At 37.5% G+C, this 25,571-nt stretch overlaps 1 protein-coding gene across 1 annotated transcript in view; it reads left to right on the top strand.

Annotated features, from left to right (window-relative positions):
- The window catches only part of LOC126977451 (Kv channel-interacting protein 4-like), a 55,232-nt gene that overhangs the window by 13,053 nt on the left and 16,608 nt on the right, over positions 1 to 25,571 (top strand). The window contains exon 2 of the mRNA XM_050826252.1: positions 9,575 to 9,622. Within this exon, the coding sequence (XP_050682209.1) occupies positions 9,619 to 9,622 (4 nt within the window). The 5' untranslated portion in view covers positions 9,575 to 9,618. The remainder of the gene's footprint in view (positions 1 to 9,574; positions 9,623 to 25,571) is intronic.

Below are 25,571 nucleotides of genomic sequence, written 5' to 3'. Positions count from 1 at the left end.
TGAATTACAATATATGTAAAGTGATGCAACAAAAATACTCAAACGTCAAAAACTAAAACTTACACGAGTAAGTCAAAAAAAAAAAGTAAATGAATAATTATAAACACAAGAGATATTGACTACAGGAGATGCATCAATCCACACATACCGTAAATAAATAAAGGCATTATGCGAGCATTTTACTTAATAAAATATATAACTTTAAGATAATTACTTATAGGAAAAAAATCATGAAGCAGACCTCCCGGTAACAAGTTCATCCAGCCACTATAAGTTGCAGCCGTTCACAAGCATGACGCATGGACCAGCCATCGCCTCCCTCGACCATATTTTAGGGAAGGAAACGAACCGCCCCACGTCGCCGCCACAAGCAGTGGCATTTAAGCGTGCATGACAATGCCTGTCACGAGAAATCTATCGAATAACAAAAGAATGTTCAGCTACATATTACACAATACTTACTTAATGCTCCCTATCTCATTTTCTCTCACATTAAATCTTATGAATTTATGTTTCTTTTTCGTTTCATCGATTTTCAAATCACAACGATACTAAAGAAGTTTTCACTTGAAAATAACAAAAAAATTAAGTTAAGTAGCTTTTGATCCATTGATCGAATTTCCGCGATTGAGTTTCTATTTCTATTTCTATTGAGGTTCTAATAGTTATTTCTTGTAAGTCCTGCCGATGAACCCCACTTTCATATCAAATATCAACATCATCACCAGGACGTGTGACGTTCACCTTCACAACTTATAGTTTCCAAGAACATTCTTCCGTTAACGATAAACAGTGAAATGAAGTTTGTCCCTAGATGACAGATCACTTACAATCAGGTGACCCCTACTTCATGTTCTCCTGATATCTTCATAAATCAATACATCCACGTCAGCATCTGTTGCTGATGTGGAAGGAGTTAGTGGATGTTCAGACAGACAGGGGAAAACTCTGTTGTATACAATATTATGATATGGTTTCAATAAAAGTAATTGTTGAGTTTCTTCTCTTTTTTTACCAACAGACGTTGAACGAATCAGCGGTAGTGTTAAGAAATGTCATAGGCTGAAGGTATTTCTCATGAAACTTGGTAAATTAACATACTCAGAGTAGATGGAGCCACATGTGTCGTGACACATGTGGCTCCATTCCAACTGAGCCAACCGTGGTTGGCTCAGTTGGAATGAGCGCTCGGACTGAACCCGAGAGGTCGCGGTTTCAAGTCCTGCATCGTTCATAAATTTCGTTTACAAATTTGATTTGTATATTTCAAATTCAAATATTTTTATTCAAAATAGGATGTGACATCACTTATTGAAAGTCAAAAAAAATTACCACTCATTACAAAATGAATGCCTCAGACAAGAGAAGAATGGGCGCAACAAACTCAGCGGGATATTTTTTTTCTTCATCAAAAAATGTGTTTACAAAGCAATATTGTACAATTAAACTTATTATTTAATAGCCTGAAGGCGGTCGCTCCATTCCCAATCTGTGGTATCATTAAGAAAGACATTTATGCTATAGTAACCTTTACCACACAAACGTTTTTTAACAATTCTTTTGAATACCGTAATAATTCTGTTTTGTACATTTTCTGGGATCTTGTTTTAAAAGCCTATATGCATCGCGCACAAAAGACTTACTAGCTCGACTTAGCCGAGTAGAAGGCATTATAAGCTTATGTCTGTTCCTGGTGCTAACATTATGGTTATGACAGTAAAAATTAATTCCAGAAGGGTTAACACTTTAAAATAAATTGTATGTCTGACTCCTTCTCATTACTGTGACTATTAATAAGAGAGTCTCCATTGTACACTGAGCACTATCTAACCTCGCGGTAGCAGAATGTGTTGGAGTGTTGCCATCCCCGCCGTCTGGCTGCTGGGTGCTGGCAACACTGGGGGCACATGCTCTGTAATGTGTGACCGCTAGGATTGACTGATTTATATTAGTGACTCATTAGTCAATATTGTTGTTGAGCGTCACATTTCATTAACACTCTGTCTGTCAGACTGTGCGTCTGCTCGTGAACTATGTTCCGGTCGACGTGATGTTAGACTTCATTTTAATATCTTTTATCTTTAAACGAGCAATCCTTGTGTATATATAATCTGAATCTCGGTAACGGCTCCAACGATTTTCACAAAATTTTGTATACAGGGGATTTCGGGGGAGATAAATCGATAGGTTTCAATTTTAAAAAATGTGGTTTTATCCGTTTTTATGAGAAACAGCTACATTAGAATACAAAGGTAAATTTCGCTACTATATACAAGACTGTTATAGCTCAGATGGGACATGGGACTAACAACTTAGTTTTTTTAATATAAAATACAAAAAAATAGTTTAATATCGAGTGTGGTCTTACTAAAATGACAGCTTGTATTCGTCGGGGCATGCTATCGATGATATTCTTAATTGATTCTTGTGGAATAGGTAGGTAATAGTGGTTTAAAAACGTTTGTGTGGTAAAGGCTACTATTACATAAATGACTTTCTTAATGATACCACAGATTGGGAATGGAGTGACCGCCCACAGGCACCGCACACTTATTAAAGAATAAATTTTATTCTACGATTTTACATTGTAACCATATTTTTATATAAAAAAAATAAGCCCGCTGAGTTTGTTGCGCCCGTTCTTCTCAGGTCTGAGGCATACCTTTTGTAATGTGTGATAGTTTTTGACTTTCAATAAGTGATTTTATATCCTAGTTTGAATAAATTTATTTGAATTTGTACACACTCCCACTGCGCAGCAATAACATTCATTTGCTCCCTGATGTTTTGCGGAGCCGGCTGCACCCGTCTTAGTCTTCGTTTTAGAACATTCCGAATGTACTCTATGGGATTGAGTCGGGGCTTGGAGCTGGCCAATCCAAACGACAAATCCCTACCTCTTGAATATACGCTTCCACATCACCAGAACGGTGAGCACGAGCGTCATCGTCTAGAAAAATCAATTTTTTCCAAGAACCGTTAATGCGGGTTGTACGTGAGGAATTACCACTTCTGATATCTACCAGTGTGCATTCAAAGTGCCGTTTATATCAAGACTAATTCCTTACGGTCCAATACATAAATTGGTGCCCAAAATATAACTGAGCCTCCACCATAAGGGGTTATTTCTTCAAAGCAAACTGCAAACGTTTCCATTGCCTTAGCAGTACTCGCCGAAGTCGGTCCTCACCATATTATTGTGATATTCTGGCTTCATTCGAGAATAATTCTCTACCCCAGTTCTCTTAAGTCCACGTCGAACAATTTCGAGCGAAGGTAAGTCTAGGAACTGCTCGCGGAGTTATTTAGGACAACGGGCTGGACGGGGACTGCGGGTAGGGTTGGTAGCGAGAAGCCTCCGCCTGACAGTCCATAAGCTGGTTTGCACACCTCTCACTTCCTCTAGAGTCTTTTTGAGGTCGACATACGATTTGCGATTTCTCAATGCCTGGTTCAAAAGGAAGCAGTCATATCGAGCTGTGCATGGTTTCCTTCCAGACCCAGGCCTTCTACTGTAAGAACTAGACTTTTGATATCGTTGCCAAGTCCTCTGGACAGTCGAACGACTCACATTTATCCGTTGGGTCACATAACATTACTTCTACGACTACAACCTTCTTCAAGTATCTCTCCTACCTTCTCGCTATTATCGTACTATCAACCATATGAGAGACTGCAAATTAATTGAATCAAGACTTAAAAATATGAAGGAAATAGGACAATCCGACTATAAATGGACGTAGTTCCTGAAAAACGATCCAAGCCACAAACATCACATTTTAAGGAATTCGTGTTTAAAGTTTAATAAATATTAGTGTGTTCCATACATGTGGGTTGGGCTACTAAGTTATGATGTCATTTAAAGAGTGACAGTAGGGCTGCCATTTTTTGTCAGTCTGTTAATATGAATCAAGTGACCAGTTTTGTGTTCTTAACTCAATTTCGACATTATGGTGGTTTGGAATGTTTTTTTGGAATTACGTCCAATTATCTTAAACTGATTTATCGTTAATACGAACTATCAACGATTCCCGCTACAATATGTAATAAACTGCAATTTTTGTTAAAGTCCTACTATATCTTTAAATTGAATTTTAAATAAACTTTTTTATGCGCCACAATAATATTCTCAAATGATTTAAATCTCTTTTGGTATTTATTTTCTTAAGGGACCAGGTCCAATTGAATAAACTGAATAATTAATTGAATTATAATACTATTTATATCTAAGGTCAGAAATTTACAAAGTGGTGTCTTGCGGTCGAAATAAACAAAGTTTGATTTTGTGGGTCGGCAAGGTCTAAAAATCGACCCCTTTTTAAGCAGACTTCGAAAAAGAGGAGCTTCTCAATTCGATCGTTATTTTTAAACGACTTCAAAAAAGGAGGAGGATCTCAATTCGTCGGTATGTTCTTTTTTATGTTTGTTACCTCAAAACTTTCGACTGGGTATACCGATTTTGATAATTCTTTTTTTATTTGAAAGCTGGTGCTTCCCGTGTAGTAGTATGTAGTATTGTAGTGTTGTATTTTTGGTCCAGATCTGACAGTGAAATCCATGAGAAAACCATAATAGTCTTAAATTTGCTCTACATACGTATAGCAAAGTGGATGATAAATTTACGAATAACTCAATATCGCGCCACTGATTTCATTTTAATTGGAAAGGATATACTTCAAAGATAGTTTCGTGAGAGTCTCGAACTCTTCAATTCTTAAGAGCAAATTAACGATACTCGGCCGAATCTTTTTTTGCTATCCCAATATTTGTCATCTACCAACATATAGTTATGGTCTGGTAATTGTCGTAGTCGAATATGAACATCAATGAGACTTCGTAACGACTACAGTAAGGGTGCGATCTGTGGCAAAATTTCTAACTGTCTGTAATCAAATTGTAAAACATTACGTTCATTGCTGCATTGGAAAATTTTGTATAACTACACATATTTAGACAAATTGTTAGTTAGTTCACTAAAAATCATAAAATAAAATAAATTTTAACAAAAAATAGCCGACTTAAAAAACACTATTGCAAAACAATAGATATAATGTACACTAAAAAGTATAAAAATAATTGCGTATTTTTATACAATCTAATTAATTAATCTAATTCTAGTTACGATTATTGTAATTTTCGGAGCCGGTGTCATCCAAGATAGGTTTGTTACTACATACATAGTTATAGGTGAAATGTGCTTGAGTCGTGAGGAGGCGAGAGGCGAGAGCGGGTCGCGGCGAAAGGACACCAAAGAAGGATTCCAAAAATAACAATAATCGTAACTAGAATTAGATTGTATAAAAATACGCAATTATTTTTATACTTTTTAGTGTACATTATATCTATTGTTTTGCAATACTGTTTTTTAAGTCGGTTGGTTTTATGTTAAATATATATTTTTTTTTAATTTATGTACAACGATTACACTGAGATTTATGATCCGATTTCCGTGATACTTCTTTAGTTTGATGCGGAATGTTTACCATTTGGTCCCAATAATTTGACATAGCTTAGCCCAGTAGTATTCATTTTATGAACATTTTTTTTTTCTTTTATTTGGGAAACATAGTCTTAAACAAATATGACAATAAATATATGAAAACAAATAGACCTAGAGTTCCATATTTTGTAAATTTTAAATTGTGTGGTGCTCAAAAAAGCTAGCAACTAAAATACGTGTATTAGACCGATTTACATAAACCGAAAAATGAGCATATCAAGTTTACATAGTTTGCCGATACAATCGATTAACTTGTGAAGGGTATTATTACACGAAAGGATATAAATTGTTTTATGTACAAAAAAGTTAGCAATAGATCATATTTTTATATAAAATTTACAATGCGGCAGCATAATACAAAGAATAATGAAAACAAAGATTACATTCATTTGCCGTAATTAATTAATTATCTATAGAGGATTTACAAATATTTTTTATAATTATTTTTGTTTACGTTGATGATGTCAGTATAGTTTGTGTTCTGCTTTTTAAGTAGTTTTCATTCGTTTGATTATATATTATTATTAACCCGTTTGCCAAAAAGTGGTTCTTAGGCTTCCTGCTATTCATAGCTAACAAACGATATTTCAGTGTCTCACAATAACGTGAAATAGGGCATCTATATGGCACGCGGAAGCATTCTTAGGCCTACTTATAGTTACTTAAAAAATAACTTTTTAATAAATGACCTTAAATAATGATAAATGATCTTAAAGTTTACCTGATTAATGACTAAAAAGGAAAATTTAAAAAAACTTAAAAAAACCGACTTCGATAACTCAAAAGTATAAAATAACTTAAGTAAATCGAATTTAATTTAATATCCCTCCAATGCAAACCTTAAATGTTAATAAAATACTATAATTTGTATGTGCCACCTGTTGATAGGTTTGAAGTCGGTGCCAAGCCAAATGTGTAATAGAGGTACCTATACTCGCCACGTGATATGACTTTGAGCAGGATAGCTTCGTCTTGAACCAAACAACCCAAGCGGGCCAGCACTGACTTAAGCCCTATCAATAGGTGGGAGGCTCCTCTGCACAGGATGCCTGCTAGATTATGGGTACCACAACGGAATCCTGAAACTTTCAAGGATCCTGAGCGGCACTGCATTGTAATGGGCAGGGCGTATCACTTATCATCAGCTGAACGTCCTGCTCGTCTCGTCTCTTATTTCCATAAAAAAAAAGGTAGCACAAACAATTATTAGTATTTTATAAATATTAAAGGATAGATAAATATTAAAATTTAATAAAAATATTTGCATAAGACGTGTATTAAATTAAATCTCTATTAAGTTATTTTATACTTTAGAGTTTTTGAAGTGTTTTTTTTTATTATTAACACGAGTTCGGCAAGTAAATAAATTAGCCTTAAGACTATGAGATACGATTTTTAAACTAATTTCAATTTGGGTCTCGTGTACAAAATCGTTTGAGAATCTGTGATCCAAGGTCTTTTATCTCACTTGGTGTAATCAGATTGTGGTGGTTTCAGCTTTATGGAATAGAGTAAAATATAAATATATTTGTTTACCACAAACGTTGAATTGTTGTGTTCAGTTGAAACGTTGTGGTCTGAAAGAAGATGTTGTGACAAAAATTGAAAAATATATGCTGAGATGGTTTGGCCATGTCAAGAGAATGAAGAACGATTGAGAATGAAAGTGTTGGAAGAGGTAGACCAAGGCGGACGTTTCGAGATGAAATCAGGGACGTCTTGACAAAGGCCAGGTCAAGAGTACCCTAAGCCGAAGAGTATAAGTATGAAATGAATAATGAATGTGGACGAAGTGAAACAAGTATGTAAGGATCGTAGTAAGTGGAAAGAAGTGGTCTCTGCCTACCCCTACGGGAAAGAGGCGTGATTATATGTATGTATGTATACCACAGGGAGTAGCAATCACATAACATATTGCAACTACATCTGGTAATGGTCATGAAGCTACATAAGTTCGTAAAGGGGCTTTGTCATGGGGAGAAGAACTGATAAGAAACTCCCAGCCCATCTTTTAAATCATGTAACAACTTAGCCTATTATATATAAGAAATATTATACAATGTAGGTGACCTGCGCAGAACCAGACAAGAACGTTGCATCATTATCCTCTATATAATCTACTATACTGTAGTAAACCTTCTTTGTCAAAGAATCTTTGCTATATTTCTTGAATGTGTCCTCAGTAAGTCCTATGACATTGTCCATCCAGCGCTCCTTTGTATTCCGAGACATATTGTAGTTTATCTCTCAAGCCTAGTGAGCGCCCCCGACATTGCCCGCGGACGTAGATAACACACTATTAATTCAAATAATTTTTTTTTTCGTATTAATTACAACGTCATTGTAAACAAATTCTGCGGAAACAACCAACCAAATATATTAATAAACCAGATGCATATTCCTTAATAAAGATTCCAATAAATCACTCGCTTACAGAAATAAATCAGTGCCTGGATGGAGGCTGCGAGGGGGGAGGTGAGTCCCCTACCCCCCCATCGCTCCACACCATTGCAGGGCTACGACGCCACAGATCTATCAGCACTAGACCCAGTAAACAGAACTCAAAAACTAATAAAGTGCACAACTCGTGAATATTGAGTGGCTGCTTCACCCCTCGCCCCCCCCCCCCCGGCGCCCGCCGACCGCCCCCCATTAGGGAGGGCTCACACGCTATACGACTGTCTATACCAACACTTTCTGTTGACGTACACTTATTATGAACTTTGTTCACGTAAATTACGATCAAATAAATCACATTTTTCTCCAAAGTAGTGAAGTTTATCATCAACCGCCAGCTCTTCTGATACCTAGAGGACTACGATTGCCAGTACGGTTTCCATCAGGGTTGAGTCGAAGGGAGAGGCGTTGGCGGTGAGTTTGGTCATAGCGAAGGCCTTCGATCGGGTGTGACATAAAGCGCTGATAGCGAAACAGCCATCCTATGGGCTTCCCGAGAGGTTGTGCAAATGGGTCACTAGCTTTTTGGCCGATCGGAGCATCAACGGTGCATGCTCCGACTAAAAAGCCATAAACGCTGGTGTCCCGCAAGACTGCTTGTTATCCCCCACACTGTTTCTTCTGCATATTAATAATATTCTGCAAATCAGTAGTATTCATTGCTATGCAGACGACAGCACAGGGTATGCTTCCTACACCGGCTGTGCCAACATGTCCCGGGATAGCTTCGACGAGAACCGGAACAAACTTGTGTCTGGAATCAAGACTATGCTATGCAAAGTCTCGGAATGGGATCGACAAAATTTAGTCCAATTCAACCCCAAGAAGACACAAGTTTGCGCATTTACCGCAAAAAAGAGGGTTTGTGTACCCAGCATTGCACAGGGTGAGAATAAAAGCGAAAATTTAAAAATAAACGAATTTCTCTATAAAATCCAATACAAGACATATTTTATTATTTTCTTTTGGAAGAGTGAACAAACAAGCGAACGGATCACCTGATGCTAAGTGATCACATTCTTTTGCAATACCAGAGGAATCACAGTAGCGTTGCCGACCTTTATGGAAGGTGTGTGCGTTTTTTTATCCAAGTCATATCGTCCCGGAAACACCGCACAAGCAAGCTCATTTATATATTTGTGACTTTATTAAAACATTGTTTAATAATAATATTCTGTTCAACGCAAAATGTAGTTTTCTGTCAATAAATTTTGAAGATGATATGACGATGGTTGTGATCAGGGAAGAAACACTATCGCGAAACACGATCACGGATCTACATGATGAGTGGACCTCGCATGACCTCTCGCCCCTTTCTGTCTCCCTAGTTGGAAAGACTCGCCGGAAGAATATCAGTTATATTGCACATTGATAATCCTCACTTCTGGGACAACCTGAACGAATGAAGAGCTGCTCAGTTGGAGCAGCGCTCTACGGAACGTGAAAGGTCGCGGGTTCGAGTCCCGCATCGTTTATAAATTTTTAGGTTTCAGAAACAGTTACGTTGTGATAGACACGTCTGAGAGTGCTGTTGATATATTATAATGATATATGTACCGATTACAGTGTTCTATGTGTTGGTGCGACTCTTATATATTATGTTGTGTTTGTGTGCAGCTCGCGAGTGTCGGAGTGGGACAGTGAGGGCTGCAGCACACGACATGGGTGAGTCACATACCTAATGTTATACTTTGTTGTATGATACAAGTCGCGGGCGAATTATATAATTTATACTTTTTAAATAATGATATATTTACTGAAGGTGAAGTTTCCTAAGAATATATTTGTAAAGGATAGAATAACATTATTGTATTAAAATTAAAATATAGTTAAGTAATAATATTTTAAAAGTATTTTATTAAGTGTTGTAAGAACACCGTTGGGTTATGTTTTGGTTATGTTAGTTCTGCTCTCCATTTGTGGCTCCATCTATTAAATCCACGTAATAACTTAACTAAACCTTAAAAAATTAAATTTGTATTGTGAATGTCCAAAATAATAATTTATTCTATTAACCACCACTTCGAGGATTAGAAGAAGAGGAACTCATTGCAATTTTACTTGAAACGAACTTAAATTAATCGACTTATTTCCAGACATTAAATTAAAAATCCTTAAAACAGTAAAGTGTTCAGTAGATCCATCAATTCTCGTATATTAATATAAATAAATAAAGATTTTACGCTAATTTTTTGTTTTCTGAAAACTATCTCGCATTATTTAGTGGTGTAAGAACTTAGATTAATGATTGGACACTGGGATCACATATCATCAGAAAGTATTTTGTATTTTATTAATTTCAATATACAATAACACTAAGCGTATACATATAAGTTACAAAATTTGAACGAAGCCATTAGTGTCAAGATGCCACGCACACAAACATCTTTACAAATAGCCAATACACACTACAATATAAAGTTGCTGTAATAAAAAAGCTATAATTGTTCTTAGGTAGTACGGTATCTAGTTGAAGCGCAGAGAAGAGACCAATGTAAGAAAATTTAAAATAATAACAAATTATTGTATTAAACAAAACATTTCATAAAACAGAAATAATTTATCAAAATGGTCCAATTACCCTATGTAACAATTTGTTTTAGTTTTAGTTTCGTGTCTATACCTCAGTTTGTAATTTAATGTATTTATAATTCCAGTCTTCAAGGATAAAACAAATTGTTCACAATTACATTTTCTTCATCATTTATTAAAGAAGCGGGCTATTTGCATTATTTGTAACTTACGTATGTTCTAAGAAACATTAAGAGTTTTTTTTTAAAGAAATAAACAGTTCAACTGTAGCATCTCAATAATCAATAATGAAACTATAAAGTATGTTCATAGTTTAAAAGCGAATTTTCTCACAAATTAAACTGTGATAATCATAATGTTATCACCAAGAACAAACTTGTTATGCCTACTACTCGATTAAGTCGAGTTAGAAAGTCTTTTATTTTTACAACATGATCTCAGAATATGTTACGACAAATGCATGAAAATTTTAATATTTTTTTTTAACTTGTTACGTGTTATTGAGTGCGCCGCAACTTTAATTGGTTTATAATGGTTTGATTACAAATTAAATTTGTAAACAAAATTTATGAACAGTTTATCAACTATGAAGTAGATCCTGTAGATTAAGCCACAACCTGAGAGTTGAACTAGACATACAAGATTTATCAACGATACCGTCGCTCGAACGGTTTGATAAATGGAAGAGCGCTCGGCAAGGTTCTGAAGATACAGGCAGCGTTCCCCCTTTGAATAGCTAGACTAATTAAATGTCCGAGGTAGCTGTCAGCTCTTCGGTCTCCTGTGATGTCGGCTAACCTTTTTGGGATTTCCTTAAAATAATGAATAATTAATCCTAATTTGTATGAATTAGTTTATGATTTTGAATTTGAAGAGGAGGAGAAACGAGAGTATATAGGGTTTACTTATTGGTAAGTGAAAACTGCAGTTTATAATCTCTTGTAACCCCAGAGGAATCATATGAGCGATGCGGAACAAAGCAACATTGGTACCAACATGGCGGAAGAGGATCGGACCTGGGACCAGGGCTGGGGGCTCCGTGATGAGAGACACAACAAGGTTATATTTGTTACTGGTATTGACATTATAAAATGACTATAGTATCTGCAAAGTAAGTCAATGTCAGTACATCATCAAGGATAATTTATACAATATTGAAGTAAATAATAATAATATATCATTTTATTTCAGGCTACAAGGCCCATAAAATAAATACCTTATAATCTAACATACATATTTTTAAAACTTAAATCTACGTCACATTTTCGCGGCGATGTGAGGCGCGGGTTCGGTAACTTCCGGTGGTCAGCGACATCCGCGATACTTGCGGAACAGGACCCCCTTTGGCCACAGCTTCACGTCCAGGAAAGTCTATATATGTTCTGTCGGGACGCGAACAACAAAAGAGTTAAAGTCTACTGCGTGACGCGTCACCAACTTTTCGACCCCCAACCCGAACCTTGTCTTCTCCACCAAGTACTGAACAATGTCGGAGGCCTTAGTGGTGTGGTGAAAGCGAGAGACGTAGATATACGTCGCTGGGACTACTAGACGCAGGAGCTGGTTCTGTCCTATCGGTGCTGTGCCACATTGATTATGACTAGGAGGCCTCCTCTTCTTCCGCTCCACCTTAATGAAGCCATTCTTGTCGGTCTGACCCTTCGCCACAGTTCTACAAGCGGGTTCCTTGCGGGCGTGCCCGCTTCCACATGCGGGGACAGCGGCCGGTATCGTATCGAGTCGAATTTCGCTGATTCAAAACTTGCGAAGTAATGCAAGCCCCACGTCGTGTGTTGATGTTATTGGCCTCTAATGACCTACTTACAACAGTATTGTTGCGCAACGTCGCTACTTCAGCTTGCAGGTCCCTGATGGTGTTTTGAGATGCCTCTAATTTTAACACTACTTTTGCCAGGCCTGCCTTGAGGTTTGTGATGTCCTTCAGCAACCTGGTGAAGTCGACATGGTCGAAGGTGACGGGTGGTAACTTGTTCAAGTTCCTTGCCACGAAAGACGGCACGTCGTCAGGATCAGTCCCTTTCAGAACATTAATCATATCCTGAAGACTTCTCTCTCCCCTTTCATCCCTCCTGCGGGACGGCCGGTCTGATTTCATCAAAACCTCGTACAGGAGCGTCTTGGCGTTAATGATCTCTTCATTCTTGAAGTTTGATGCACAGATCTGGATGATACTGATCTCGTCCATAGTATCAATTGCGTGTTGAAGGAATGCCAGCAATTCATTGGCTATGAGTTTTTCGGAACTCATAGTCTTAGTAGCGTGCAGCGGCGGTTGCCGCGCAGATCGCGAATATAAATTATATTCGTAAGTTCAGTGAGCATGTACCGAGCGAGTTCGGAACAGAACTTGTAATACGACGTCCAACAAGGTTGCGTTAAACTCTTAACGCTTACTATTATTACTAGTTGCAAGCCTAATTAATAAAAATAAATATTAAGTACCCTAACGCGCATGACGTATTACATAGACACCAGGAGAACATAAATTTGGAACTGGTGATAGTAATATTTTTCTTGTATAGTGGTTGAAATCATGTGTCATTATAGCAACATGTACCAGGGCTTCATATTCAGGTTAGAGGTTCATGCACAATGCAGGTTTCACTTCTGACATGTGTACTTTGCACGCACGCAATAAATTTATAATCTTAGAATTCATTTTACAGTCTATGACAGCTGTGAAAACGTCGAAAAAAAAATTACTTTAGAACTAACCTCTATTTTGATCAATGCACGCACACTAACACAAAGTGTCAATCAAATCGCGAGTGTGCCTGTTAAGCACACTAAAGGTGCGTACAGACTTGTGATACGTTACATGAAATGTATCATTCTACGTATCATTGCATGTTCGCTGCAAGCGCATAACACGCCTAAACCGCGCAATGCGCATCATTACGAACCTCCCCCGTATGTCTGTTTCTGCCGTTCAGCTCGAGCGAGCCCCGCGTTCGAAGAACTGATAAATCACGGGTCGTTCTGCACACGGCTTGTAATGCTCGTACCGTCCGCGTGAAATGCTCGTTTCGCGCGCAAGAAGTCCGTCAGTTATATGGGGCTGCCGATGCCCGGGGATAAGCAAAAATAAATAAAAAAAAAGCGTGTGTGTCAGCCCCGACGCACGACTTAACTTCTCAATAACGATTGTCTTTGAACAGATACTAAAAATCAAGTCCAATGGAGTCGGTTACAAACAGACAAACAGCATTTGCTAATAAAAGCGTATTAGTTAAAATAAATATAGTTATTAATAGATATTAAAAAATAAAATAACTTCATAGTTAATAGTGATTTCTCTTATGGTCAGGTACCTAATTATTAAAATATGCGATCAGCGCCATCTATCGAAAACTGTTATGTTGTCGTATAACTCGATAGATTCAGTGTTGGATTTGGAAATACGAAATAGTTTATGAAAGTGACACTAGATGCCGTTTAATCTAGTATTATTTGTTTTTAATTTGAACTAAGATAAGGGGTGCCTGTGGTTCAGCGCCATCTAATAAAGTTTAGGAAACTAACTTTCACTTGCCACAACACTTCTTATTGCACTGATCGAAGCTTCCGCTATCGAGTAGAAGGCACGTTATCCACGCCCCGACCCCCGCCCGTTAATTACCAGCCAACCACTAACACAGTGATCGACTGGCAACGGTTGGAGAAGGAACTCGAGACCACAACGTCCGAGCACCTGGTTTCAATACCTGACGTCATTGACTCGGTTGACGTTGCCCAGAGTGCTATCTCCTGTGTGACATCTCACATCCAGAACAAGATGGAGGCCTGCACCAGGCAGGTGCCTACAATGCAACCGCATCGGCTAATACTGCCACCAGAAGTCAGAGAGCTGCTCACTGAGAAGCGCAGAGCCACTAGAGCATATGATAGGTATCCGACACTCGAGAATAGGTGTCACCTCCGCTATCTACAGAGAGTGGTAAAGGAACGGATTGCGGAACTCCGCGGCGATCGTTGGGACCGCTTGGTCAGTGACCTGAAGCCGACGCACGTGGCGTTCTGGAAGCTGCCTCGCGCGTTCAAACAGGAACCGCCTACAGTAATGCCTCCTTTGGACAGACCGGGACTGCTGCCGGCTCTCGATGACGAGGACAAGGCGGAGTGCCTTGCCGACAGTCTCGAGAATCAGTGCGCCCCGAACGCAGCTACCGACCCAGCCCATGTTAATGAAGTAAACTGTGAAGTTGAACGTCGCATCTCTCTTAGCCCATCAGGCGAGCCAATACAACCCACCTCTAGTATAGAGGTGAAAGGAATTATTAGGGAGCTTCACTCAAAAAAGGCCCCGGGGCCCGACTCTATAAATAACAGGGTTCTTAAAATCCTGCCTCCCACACTCATTAATTTATTAGTAACCGTTTTTAATATACTGCTATTACATTGCGCGTTCCCCGAACAATGGAAGGAATCCATTGTTATCGGTATTCCCAAGCCTGGTAAACGTAAAACTTGTCCCAGTAGTTATAGAGACCCATTAGTTTAATTAACTCTTTAGGTAAACTATACGAACGTCTGATTCTCGCGCGCCTCAAATATTATATCGCGGAGCAGAACATGATACCCGACCATCAGTTTGGTTTCAGGACTGCTCACTCGTGTCCTCAACAAGCCCACCGACTCACTGAGTATATTCAAATCCAAATTCAAATATTTTTATTCAAAATAGGATTTATAATCACTTATTGAATGTCAAAATCTACCACCCATTCAAAAGAGACTGCCTCAGACCTGAGAAGAATGGGCGCAAGAAACTCAGCGGGCTTTTTTTTATATAAAATATGGATTACAATGTAATATCGTACAATAAACATTAATAATTAAAGAGCCTGAGGGTGTTCGCTTTAATCCCAGTCCGTGGTGTCATTAAGAAAATCGTTTATGCTATAATAACCTTTCCCACACAAACGTTTTTTAACAATTCTTTTAAATTTCGTGACACATTTGTTTTGTACATTTTCTGGGATCATATTGTAGAAGCATATACATCGCCCAACAAAAGACTTACTAACTCGACCCAACCGAGTAGTAAGCATAACAAGTTTATGTTTGTTCCTCGTGTTAACATTATGAATGTCACAGTTTCTAGAAAATTCCTCAATGTGCTTATGAACATACAAAACATTATCAAAAATGTATTGAGAAGCAACAGTGAAAATGTTTATTTCTTTAAATTTTTCTCTTAATGATTCTTTAGGACCTAGGTTATAAATCGCGCGAATAGCCCTCTTCTGCAGCACAAAGATAGTATTAATATCGGCCGCACTGCCCTATAACAATATACCATAGGACATATTACTATGAAAATAACAAATACGTAAATAATAACGAATATACTAATCTCGCCGTATCTATGTCAGTTAACCGTCTGATTTTCTTAACCGCATATGCTGCAGAACTAAGCCTATTCGCCAATCCTTCAATATGGGGGCCCCACTGCAATTTGGAATCAAGAGTAATGCCAAGAAATATAGCAGATTCCACTGGTTTTACCACCTCTCCATTTAATAAAATATTCGCATCTACATTTTTGACATTTGGCGCGGTGAATTTAATATATTTGGTTTTATGATTATTTAACAATAAGTTATTGGCGCTAAACCAGTACACGATGTCAGATAGAGCATTGTTTACTTCGTCATATAAAACTTGGCTTCGTTTCACTTTGAATATAAGTGAAGTGTCATCCGCAAACAATACCACCTTGTGTTTTTTTTTCTACAAGGTTAGGTAGATCATTTATATAAATTAGGAAGAGGAAGGGTCCAAGAATAGACCCTTGTGGCACCCCCATACCGAGAGGAGTCCCAGGAGATCTCCTGCCATTCACCTCAACCCTCTAAATCCTATTATTTAAATATGAGATCAGAAGATCGAGTGCAGATCCTCTTATACCATAGTGGCATAGCTTCCTGACCAGCGATGAATGTTGAACACAATCAAAAGCCTTAGATAAATCACAGAAGATACCAAGTGCATTCTGTGATTCCTCCCAGGCCTCAAAAATATTCCTGATGAGTTCAACACCTGCATCCGTAGTCCAGCGGCCCCTAGTAAAGCCAAATTGTTTTATATGAAGTAACTTATAAGTGTTAAAGTGAGTAAGCAATTTGGCTTAAAATAATTTTTTCAAAAATTTTACTAAGGGTCGGCAACACCGAAACAGGGCGATAGTTATTCGGGTCAGAAGTGAGTCCCGATTTAAATATTGGTGTAATTTTACTATACTTCAGAAGGTCAGGAAACACGCCATGTTCAATACAGCTATTAAAAACTAGTGCTAGATATGGTGCTATGACGTCAATAACAGAACTTATTATTTTTACAGATATGCCCCATGGATCTGAAAGTTTTAATTATTTCTGCCGGGACGAACAACACTGAATTTGAAATTTTGTTTACATTCCTTAACATTTTCCAAAAGAAGTGACTCGGCAACACTGGTGGAGGAGACAAGGGTGCTTGAGATGGAAACTGGAATGTCAGAAAAAAAATTTTCAATAGCAGAAGCTACTTCCTGCTCAGAGTGGATTTTTGTATTGTTTATTATTAGATTATATTCAAACTTGCAGTCTTTCGCTCTACCAGATTCCCAGTTAATAACTTTCCAAGTCATTTTTATTTTATTTGAAGCATTTTTAATTATTTCTCTAATATGCATTGACTTAGCAATAGTACATACTTTCTTAAATAATTTTGAATAATTTTTCACATATACAAGGAAAGATGCATCATGATTACATGATGATCTCTCACTATATAGTTCATATAACCGTTGTCTGCTCCTATGAATACCAGCTGTTGCCCAGTTGTTAAATGACTAGAGATCACCCGAGTTGACTGTCTTTGAAGTAAATATAGAAGCAAACTCTGTTTTAATTATTTTAAATAACTTACCATACATCTCATTTGGAGTACTGTTATAATTCAAATACAAGTTTGAGAGTTTTTCTGAAACATTGCCTCTATATTTCTCCATTCGCCTATTGTTTACCGGAACAAACATAAACTTTTTAGTTGAAGTACATATGTTCCCTTCAATATTAAAAGAGGCTAATTGACCAAAGTGGTCTGAGCACAGTTTACTAATTATTGATTGAGAAATAGGTTTATAATTAGTAAAAATATTATCAATACAGCTTTTAGAGGTGCTGGTTACTCTAGTAGGTTCTAAGAAAATATTTGATAAATTATATGATTTAAACAAAGATTTGAATCTAATACTTGTGGTGGATTTTTCTAATAAGTTAATATTAAAGTCACCACAAATCATAATATATTTCTTAGATTCTGATAATTTTGATAGAACCTCCTCCAATACACTCTCAAATAACTCATATAATGCATCGGGGGTCTGTATATACTTACAACAATGGCACACTCAAGCTCTGCACAGGCTATTTCAATGGTGCGTTCAACAGAGAAGCCCACAATATCTTTACGGTCTTTGAATTTAAATGATTTACTTATAAGTATAAGAGAGCCGCCACGTGTTGCCTTTTCTCTGCTAAGCACACTTGCCACCCGATGACCACTGGAGTTAAAAATGAGCTCATATTTTCTAAGCCAGTGTTCAGTAAGACATAAGATATCAATATTTTCATGGTTCATTAGTAACTCCAGTTCCAGTTCTTCACCTAACAATCCTTGCATATTTTGGTGCATCAGGTTTATAACTTTACAATTATTATGTTTACTATTACTTGTACATTGTGTATTTATATTGCTAGAGGAGTCCCCTATTGTCTTATTGACTAATTTAAATAATTTGGAACATATTCCAAACCAGAAACTAAACTATAAGACTGCTCAATAGAAGCAGTGTTAATCAAATAATTACTTTGCTCAATAGGAGCAGAGTCCAACAAGCTATAACACTGCTCAATAGAAGCAGTGCTAATCGTCTTACTAACCTGCTCAATAGAAGCAGGGGACCAGGTTGCCAAATAATTGGCTGAGTTATAAAATAAATAAAAGGATAGCGATTTAGCTATTTGTCTTTTATAAAAATTAGATAGGTGTAACCTATCAAATGTCAACATTTTACGTTTATGATAAATTATATTATTAATATCAATTATGTGTATGTTACTACATAATAAATTACCATTATATGTCACATAATTTGAATGAGACAATAGGGTTAACATATTATTCAAATTGTCTCTTGCTTTGTTTTCCTGTAGCAAATCCTGTATGAATGGCAGTGTGAATATTATAAGATTTTCTATTTTTAAACTATTTAACTCATTGTCATAATTTTTGTAGAACATTTTTATTTAAATTCCCTCTTCTCCCAATCATAACAATAATAGAGGTATTAGAGCAGTGAGTATCACTAAGAATTCTTTTTATAATTTGATGGTAACTTGCCCCTGGCATACAAATATTTGATACTAACTGCCCGTTACTAATTTTATGCAAAATCAACCCCATATTTCTTCCTAGGTCATCGCTATAAATCTTAATATGTTTCTTATGTGAAGAAATTGTTTGTGAGAGTTGATTTTTAATAACAGGTGTAGTGGGAGCCCTGACAGATTGAGCAATTGCTTTACTATTACTTTCTTTGCCTGACGGGCCTATGGAAAAGTGACAATTACAATTACTATACATTTTAGAAATTAAGTCAAAACGCTCTGCATTATAGTTACTTAATTCAATTAATCCATCCATAGCCGTGATGTGATCGGCTGTCTTTCTGTGAAATCTCATATTGTTTTGAGACATGATCCAGATTTTGATGTAAGGCTAGTAACTCAGCCTGAAGAGAGCTCACCCTTCCCTATAGTCTTTTTTGATACTTTCCAAATCTATACAGAGTTCTTTAGCTTGTATTTTAAGTTGATTTCTTTCCCTGTATAGTTTGGAAAATTTAGCACATGTGATGTATTTTTTATTATTATTATACAATGTTATTGTTTTTTTTAATAAATTTACATAATCTTGCATATTTCTTTGATTTGTTTTTGCTTAAAAGAGCCGGGTGGAAGGCCACAGAGTCCACACCAACTTCTGGGGCACATCCAACCAACTCATTGAATAGGCACTGGGTTTGAGAGGTCTTGAAACTTTGATCTGCTGTTTTAAAGGATCTTATAACATCTTCAGCCTCATATACCTGGGATTTTAGTTTCACTACCAGATCTAAGGTTTCCTCATAATCACTTCTATACTGCTCAAACTCATTGACCATTGCTAGCAAGTTTTTATTTTCCTCTATTAACTTTGAGTTTTCCATGTGCAATTGACATAGATCAGTTTTTAAATTTTTATTTTTATTTATAATGTCTATAACCTCAATTTCGTTGTCATCCCTTTCTTTTAGTAGCTGTTCGTACTGACCATTGTACTTTTTTAGCTCCACAAGTGTTTGCTGGAGCTGTTCCTGGGTTTGGCGGGCTTTGTTTCCTCGGGTCATCATTTTGCTGACGTATCACGGGAGATGCACAAAACTAAAGTTCTATAAAAATAAACTTATTACACAATAACACTGTTGATTATTTTATAACATAAGATTCTATTAATGTATTTTACTTAATTAATTAGATATTAACACTAAATTTACTGATTTAACAATTTTTTTTATTAAAATTAATTGGGAGAAGTTAAATTTATAACTATGCCTTAGGGCTGCCACAGCAAAAAAAACTCTATTATTCTCAAACGAATCCAATACCGTACAGTTACAGCGGCCGTATTTCTCGATGTCGCGAAAGCTTTCGACAAGGTATAGCATAACGGCTTAATCTTTAAGCTGTATGAAATGGGTATGCCAGACAGGCTCGTGCGCATCATACGAGCCTACCTTACTGATCGAAGCTTCCGCTATCGAGTAGAAGGCACGTTATCCACGCCCCGACTCATCAGGTCGGGAGTGCCTCAGGGCTCAGTTCTGTCCCCGACCCTCTTTTCACTCTTCACGAGTGACCTCCCGAAGCCTCAGAAAGTACAAATCGCACAATACGCGGATGACACGGCTCTTTATTATGGCGCCACTCGGGGGCGCCTCGCGACTCATATAAGGGTGCTTCAGGCCGCCGTTAATGAACTAGGAGACTGGTTCAGAAAATGGCGAATTGAAGTCAATCCCTCAAAGAGTGCAGCTGTACTCTTTGGTAATACTAATAAAATAAAATCTTTGGCCCCTATACCTATTGTTAAATTATATGGGACCCCTATTCCGTGGGCCCAACATTATAAATATTTAGGTGTTACGTTCAACAGTAACATGAACTTCACAAAACATATCAGCACGGTTTGCTATAGAGCCCGGTTTGTCCTTAGCCGCCTTGTGTGCAAGCGAAGCAAACTACCGCTCAGACACAAGGTGACATTGTACAAGACCATCGTACGTCCCATTATGTCGTACGCAAGCATCGTGTTTGCCCACGCGCCGCCGAGCCACTTGCGGCGTTTGCAAGTGGTTCAGAATAGATTCACGCGCACTTGATACGCTACTTTGATAAGGTGGCTGAGCACCTTAATATCTTGGTGAGAGAGGCATGTGCTTACACTCCTCTAGACCACAGTCTGAACAAACAGAGGCGACCTTGACACGTGCTAGTCGACCCGGACGAGTATATTACGATCGCGAACGCGACACCAACACCATCACCAACACCGACACCAAATCAACCACACCGCTCTCGAAGACGTAGGCGTGGCCGTGTACATCAAACCGCTGCCACTCGTCACTTTGACGATTTCCAGCGGCCCCAACCTAATATAATACGATTCACACACTTTGATAGAAGCCCGTCGAGATAGTCCTCGTCCTGTAATTGCTTAACACCACTCACACTCACATCACAAATCACACACCTATAATAACACTACACACAAATAGTCACACACTTATATACACTCACACATACTTACATATATCACCGCACTCGCCGGCGAGTGCGAAGTCTCGTCAAACCTAGAGTCCACTGGACGAACAAATATATTAGATCGTTAGTGATCTTCTCTCCAAGGCCCCCGCCCGGCTTCGCTGTAAAAGCCTTCAGGGCTATCAGCACAGAGGAGGTTTTTTTTTAGTCGGTAGGGGGTGTTTACACCCGAGCCCGACATATGGACCCCGTTTCGGGGTCTTCAATACGAAAATGTATTTTACTCCTCTCGAAAAAAAAAAACTTCTTATTGCAAAATAAAATAATATTCAAAAGTAACGCTAGGTGGCCGACAAGAAAATACAATGCTAATTGTTGCATTATTTCTAAGTAGACAAAGTCTGTTTTTATTTAAATGAGGAAAACTTTACTATCAAATTTTGATGTGCAGATTTCACTCTCCATATTTTTCTCATACTGGACGCCTTATATGAAAATCGATTCTTAAGGAGTAAACTCCAAAACTTTTGCTGCTTATCGAAAATTTGCCTTTTTTATAAATTGAAAAAAATTTGGAAAAAGTGACAGATAGATAATAATAATTATGATGAATAACTATTTCTTTTAATTATATGGAAATATTTTTATTTCTTTTGTGATAAAACTTTACCCTTCATAAGGGCTCTCAAACAATTTTTAGTACACGAGGCCCCGCCAAGGTACGCTACGCCACTGATTACACGTTTCATGTTACGTTACACCGGTCTGTACGCACCACAAGAGACTATCTAGACGTATATCAATATAATGTACCGTGTGTCGTACGTATCACTTCGCTTGTGTCGTCAGTGTGTCCCGTGTCTCGTCCCCGCGGCCGCGATCCTCGGGAACTTGTACATTCTGTTGGAGCACTTCCCCACCTACTACACACGGTCCATCGCTTTGTGTCACGTCGTTAGACATTTTACTTTGTGACATTATCACGGGTCCCGCACGTTAAATACAAGCTATGTTATTACGAAAAAGTTAAACATGTGTTGAACACTTGTTTTAAAAATGTTCCTTTACAAATCTGTGGCTTTCTGTGGTTTAGCGTTCAACAATCTGAAGGCATTACTTATATTTAAACACGATTCGAAGCATGTCTAAGGTGTGTCTAACGAACAGATCGTATTCATAATGGATATATTCATATTTATATTATACTAGCTTTCACCCGCGACTTTGTTCGAATGGAATAGTAACTTTGGGCAGAACTTTTTTATTTACTAAGATACTTGCAAATTACATTCATATTTATAATATTAGAAGTGGTGAAGACAGAAAGATGACAGCTAACAAAAATTGCGTTCCGTTCCTTTTGTTCGTGAACACTTCAGCTTATGTCATGCTTAATGAAGTTTTAGTTAAACACAAGCTAAACGCTGTTTTGTAATAGAAAAAATAAACTCCATGCTAGACGTCGTTATTGTTAGGTCGCACATAACCTTCTACAAACGCTTGCTACAAATACAAAAAGGCTTGGAGCCTCCTTTGTAGATGTCTGTTGGTATAATAATTATAATATAGTTGGTACATACTTGTGTTCATTTACTAGTAGATATGATGATAGTGAAGGTATGAGGGTATGTTGCTGCTACAGCCATGATGTGTATTTTAGATCAAATGTATTTTGTGTGTACCTATACTGGCGATTGGCGAATATATGTTTTCGCTTTGAGAAATTCTTGCAATAACATCTGTTCGTCTTTTTGACACAATGTCTCTGCTCCGACCCTTATGTACCGGCGTGATAATTGACTGTTTCATTAGGGCGAGAAAATTGTTACTTTTGAAACAAGGTATGTCCAAGTGAGTAATAACGGGAACAACTTCATTGGTTTACTTTAAAGCTAGTCGTGATGTCTGATCAGAGGCGCTATCCAGTTTGAAGGTATTCACTATTCTAGCCACCCCCTATGGATCAGTACCTACAGTTAGGTACAAATGATACATTTATGGAGGTATTGTGTCGTACTATACGAAAGTCGAATTATAAAATGCTCACAAAGTATTTGTTATCAAAATTCCACCAGTGGGAGGCTCCTTTACACAGGATGGCGGCTAGATTATGGGCGTCGTCGGCGTCTTTTTCTACCGTGAATCAGTATTGTGTAAGCATTATTATATTTCGGTCTGGCGCCGTAGCTACTAAAATTACTGGACAAATGAGACTTAACAACTTATGTCTCAAGGTGAAGAGCGCAGTTGTAGTGCCGCTCAGAATTTTTGGGTATTACAATAAACCGTGAGCGACTTGCATTGTAATGGGGAGGACGTATCAATTACCATCAGCTGATCGTCCTGCTCGTCTCGTCCCTTATTTTCATGAAAAAAAATTCACTAATACTGGAGGGGCGTTTAAGACCTACACGTTATTGTTGGTAGGCTGTTGTGTAAATAGACAGTCTACCACAAGAGACGTAATTGGAAAGAAAAGTGGAAATGAAAGAAACAATACCCTAACCTGTATTGAATCCAGAGTATCCCTGAAGAGGAATGCACGTACATAATAATACTACTCTTTTCTTTATAGTCTCATAATAATGATAATAATAATGAAGCTTTATTTGATTCCATGCAAAAAAATAACAATTGTTTAATATTCTAAGTTACTATCACTATCTCTGGTTTTGTATGGACCCCTTTTGGGTAAAAGCCTCCTCCAAAGAACTCCATTAGGGCCGGACCATTTAATTACTCTGTGTGTCCATCTGTCGTCAGAGTATCTGGCCACGTGCCCCGCCCACTTCCATTTTCTTTTGAGAGAGAAAGTAAGTGCATCGGTTATTTTAGTTTTGCTTCGGATGTCTGCGTTTCTCACCCGTCTTTGATTTTTAAACCTAGACAGTTTCTCTCCATTCTCCTTTGACTAGTCTGTATTTTGTTTCTCGTTTTTAGATCAAACGTCCAGGTTTGGCAGCCATAGGTGAGGCATGGAAGAATTTCAGAGTCCATAACTATTTTCTTGGTAGGCATCGGAAGCTGTGATCTAAATATTCTTTATGAGCCCAGTACTTCTTCCAGGTGATCGCTATTCTTCTGTCTATTTCTTGGGCAACTCTTCCTTTAGACGTATTTTTCTACATACTCTAGAGGAGTGTTATTTACTGAGATGGGTGTCTTGTGGTGGTTAGTCATGGCTTTTGTTTTGTCTGGGTTCAGTTCTAAGCCAACTCTTATACTAGCATGGTATAGGTCGTTTAACATGTTTTCTAGTTTTTGTGAACATTCCGAGAACAGAATGATGTCATCGGCGAACCGTAGATGGCTTAGAAAATTGCCATTTATACTGATGCCCTGCATAGACCATGGTAAGTTTTTCATTATGTTTTGTAAGACGGCTATAAATATTTTTGGAGAGATCGGGTCGCCTTGGCTCGTGCCTCTATTTATATTTATTCACGTATATTCTAACGATCCAAAAATCGTTGTAGTTCAGAAGTCGTCCTATTGAAACTTGGTACAAAATTGGTATTCACGTACTGATTCGATAGGACGACAACTCAATAGGACTGAAACTCAGCGACTTATCGACGACTTGCGATGGGACATTGCCAGTCTAATTCTACTATTCATTTATATTCTACCTAATTCTTTTAAATATGTTTATTATGATATCAGAGTCCTTTGCTCAGTTACTAGTACTCAATCTAACAATATTTGAAGCCGTAGAGTAGTACATTGGTAAGGTATAATTATTTTTATACAGAAATTAATAGGCTGACAATTAAAAGTCGTACCCAAATGGTTTTAATAAAAAAAAACCGCCGTACATCAAAGTCAAACTGGATTTTCGCCCAAGTGTAGGTAACTCTTTCTCGTCTCGTTTTGTTCGATTAAACAAAATGAGCTCGAAGATTGTCAGCTTGAATTACTTACTGAGCTATTTTAGTTTTTTCATAAAAGCTGTAATAAGTACCTACCTACAATATTGAATAAATAATTAAGTAGGTAATTTATTAGTCCAATAACATAGGCAAAGGTAAATAAATACCTTCTCTTTATTCTATCTCTTCCATCCTGAGTAAGAGGAAAATAAATATATTTTTTGAATAACTCAACATCATTGAGTGCTTTAGTCACCTGTCGCACTGCTCTAGACACTGCAGGTTGAGATACCTACCTACCTACCGAGTTGAAATTACTCTGACCAAAAATGGTTTAGTGAG

Source organism: Leptidea sinapis, chromosome 2 (assembly GCF_905404315.1).
Source record: "Leptidea sinapis chromosome 2, ilLepSina1.1, whole genome shotgun sequence".
Taxonomy (NCBI): domain Eukaryota; kingdom Metazoa; phylum Arthropoda; class Insecta; order Lepidoptera; family Pieridae; genus Leptidea; species Leptidea sinapis.
The sequence above is the reverse complement of the archived record's forward strand: the minus strand, read 5'-3'. Positions and strand labels throughout refer to the sequence as shown.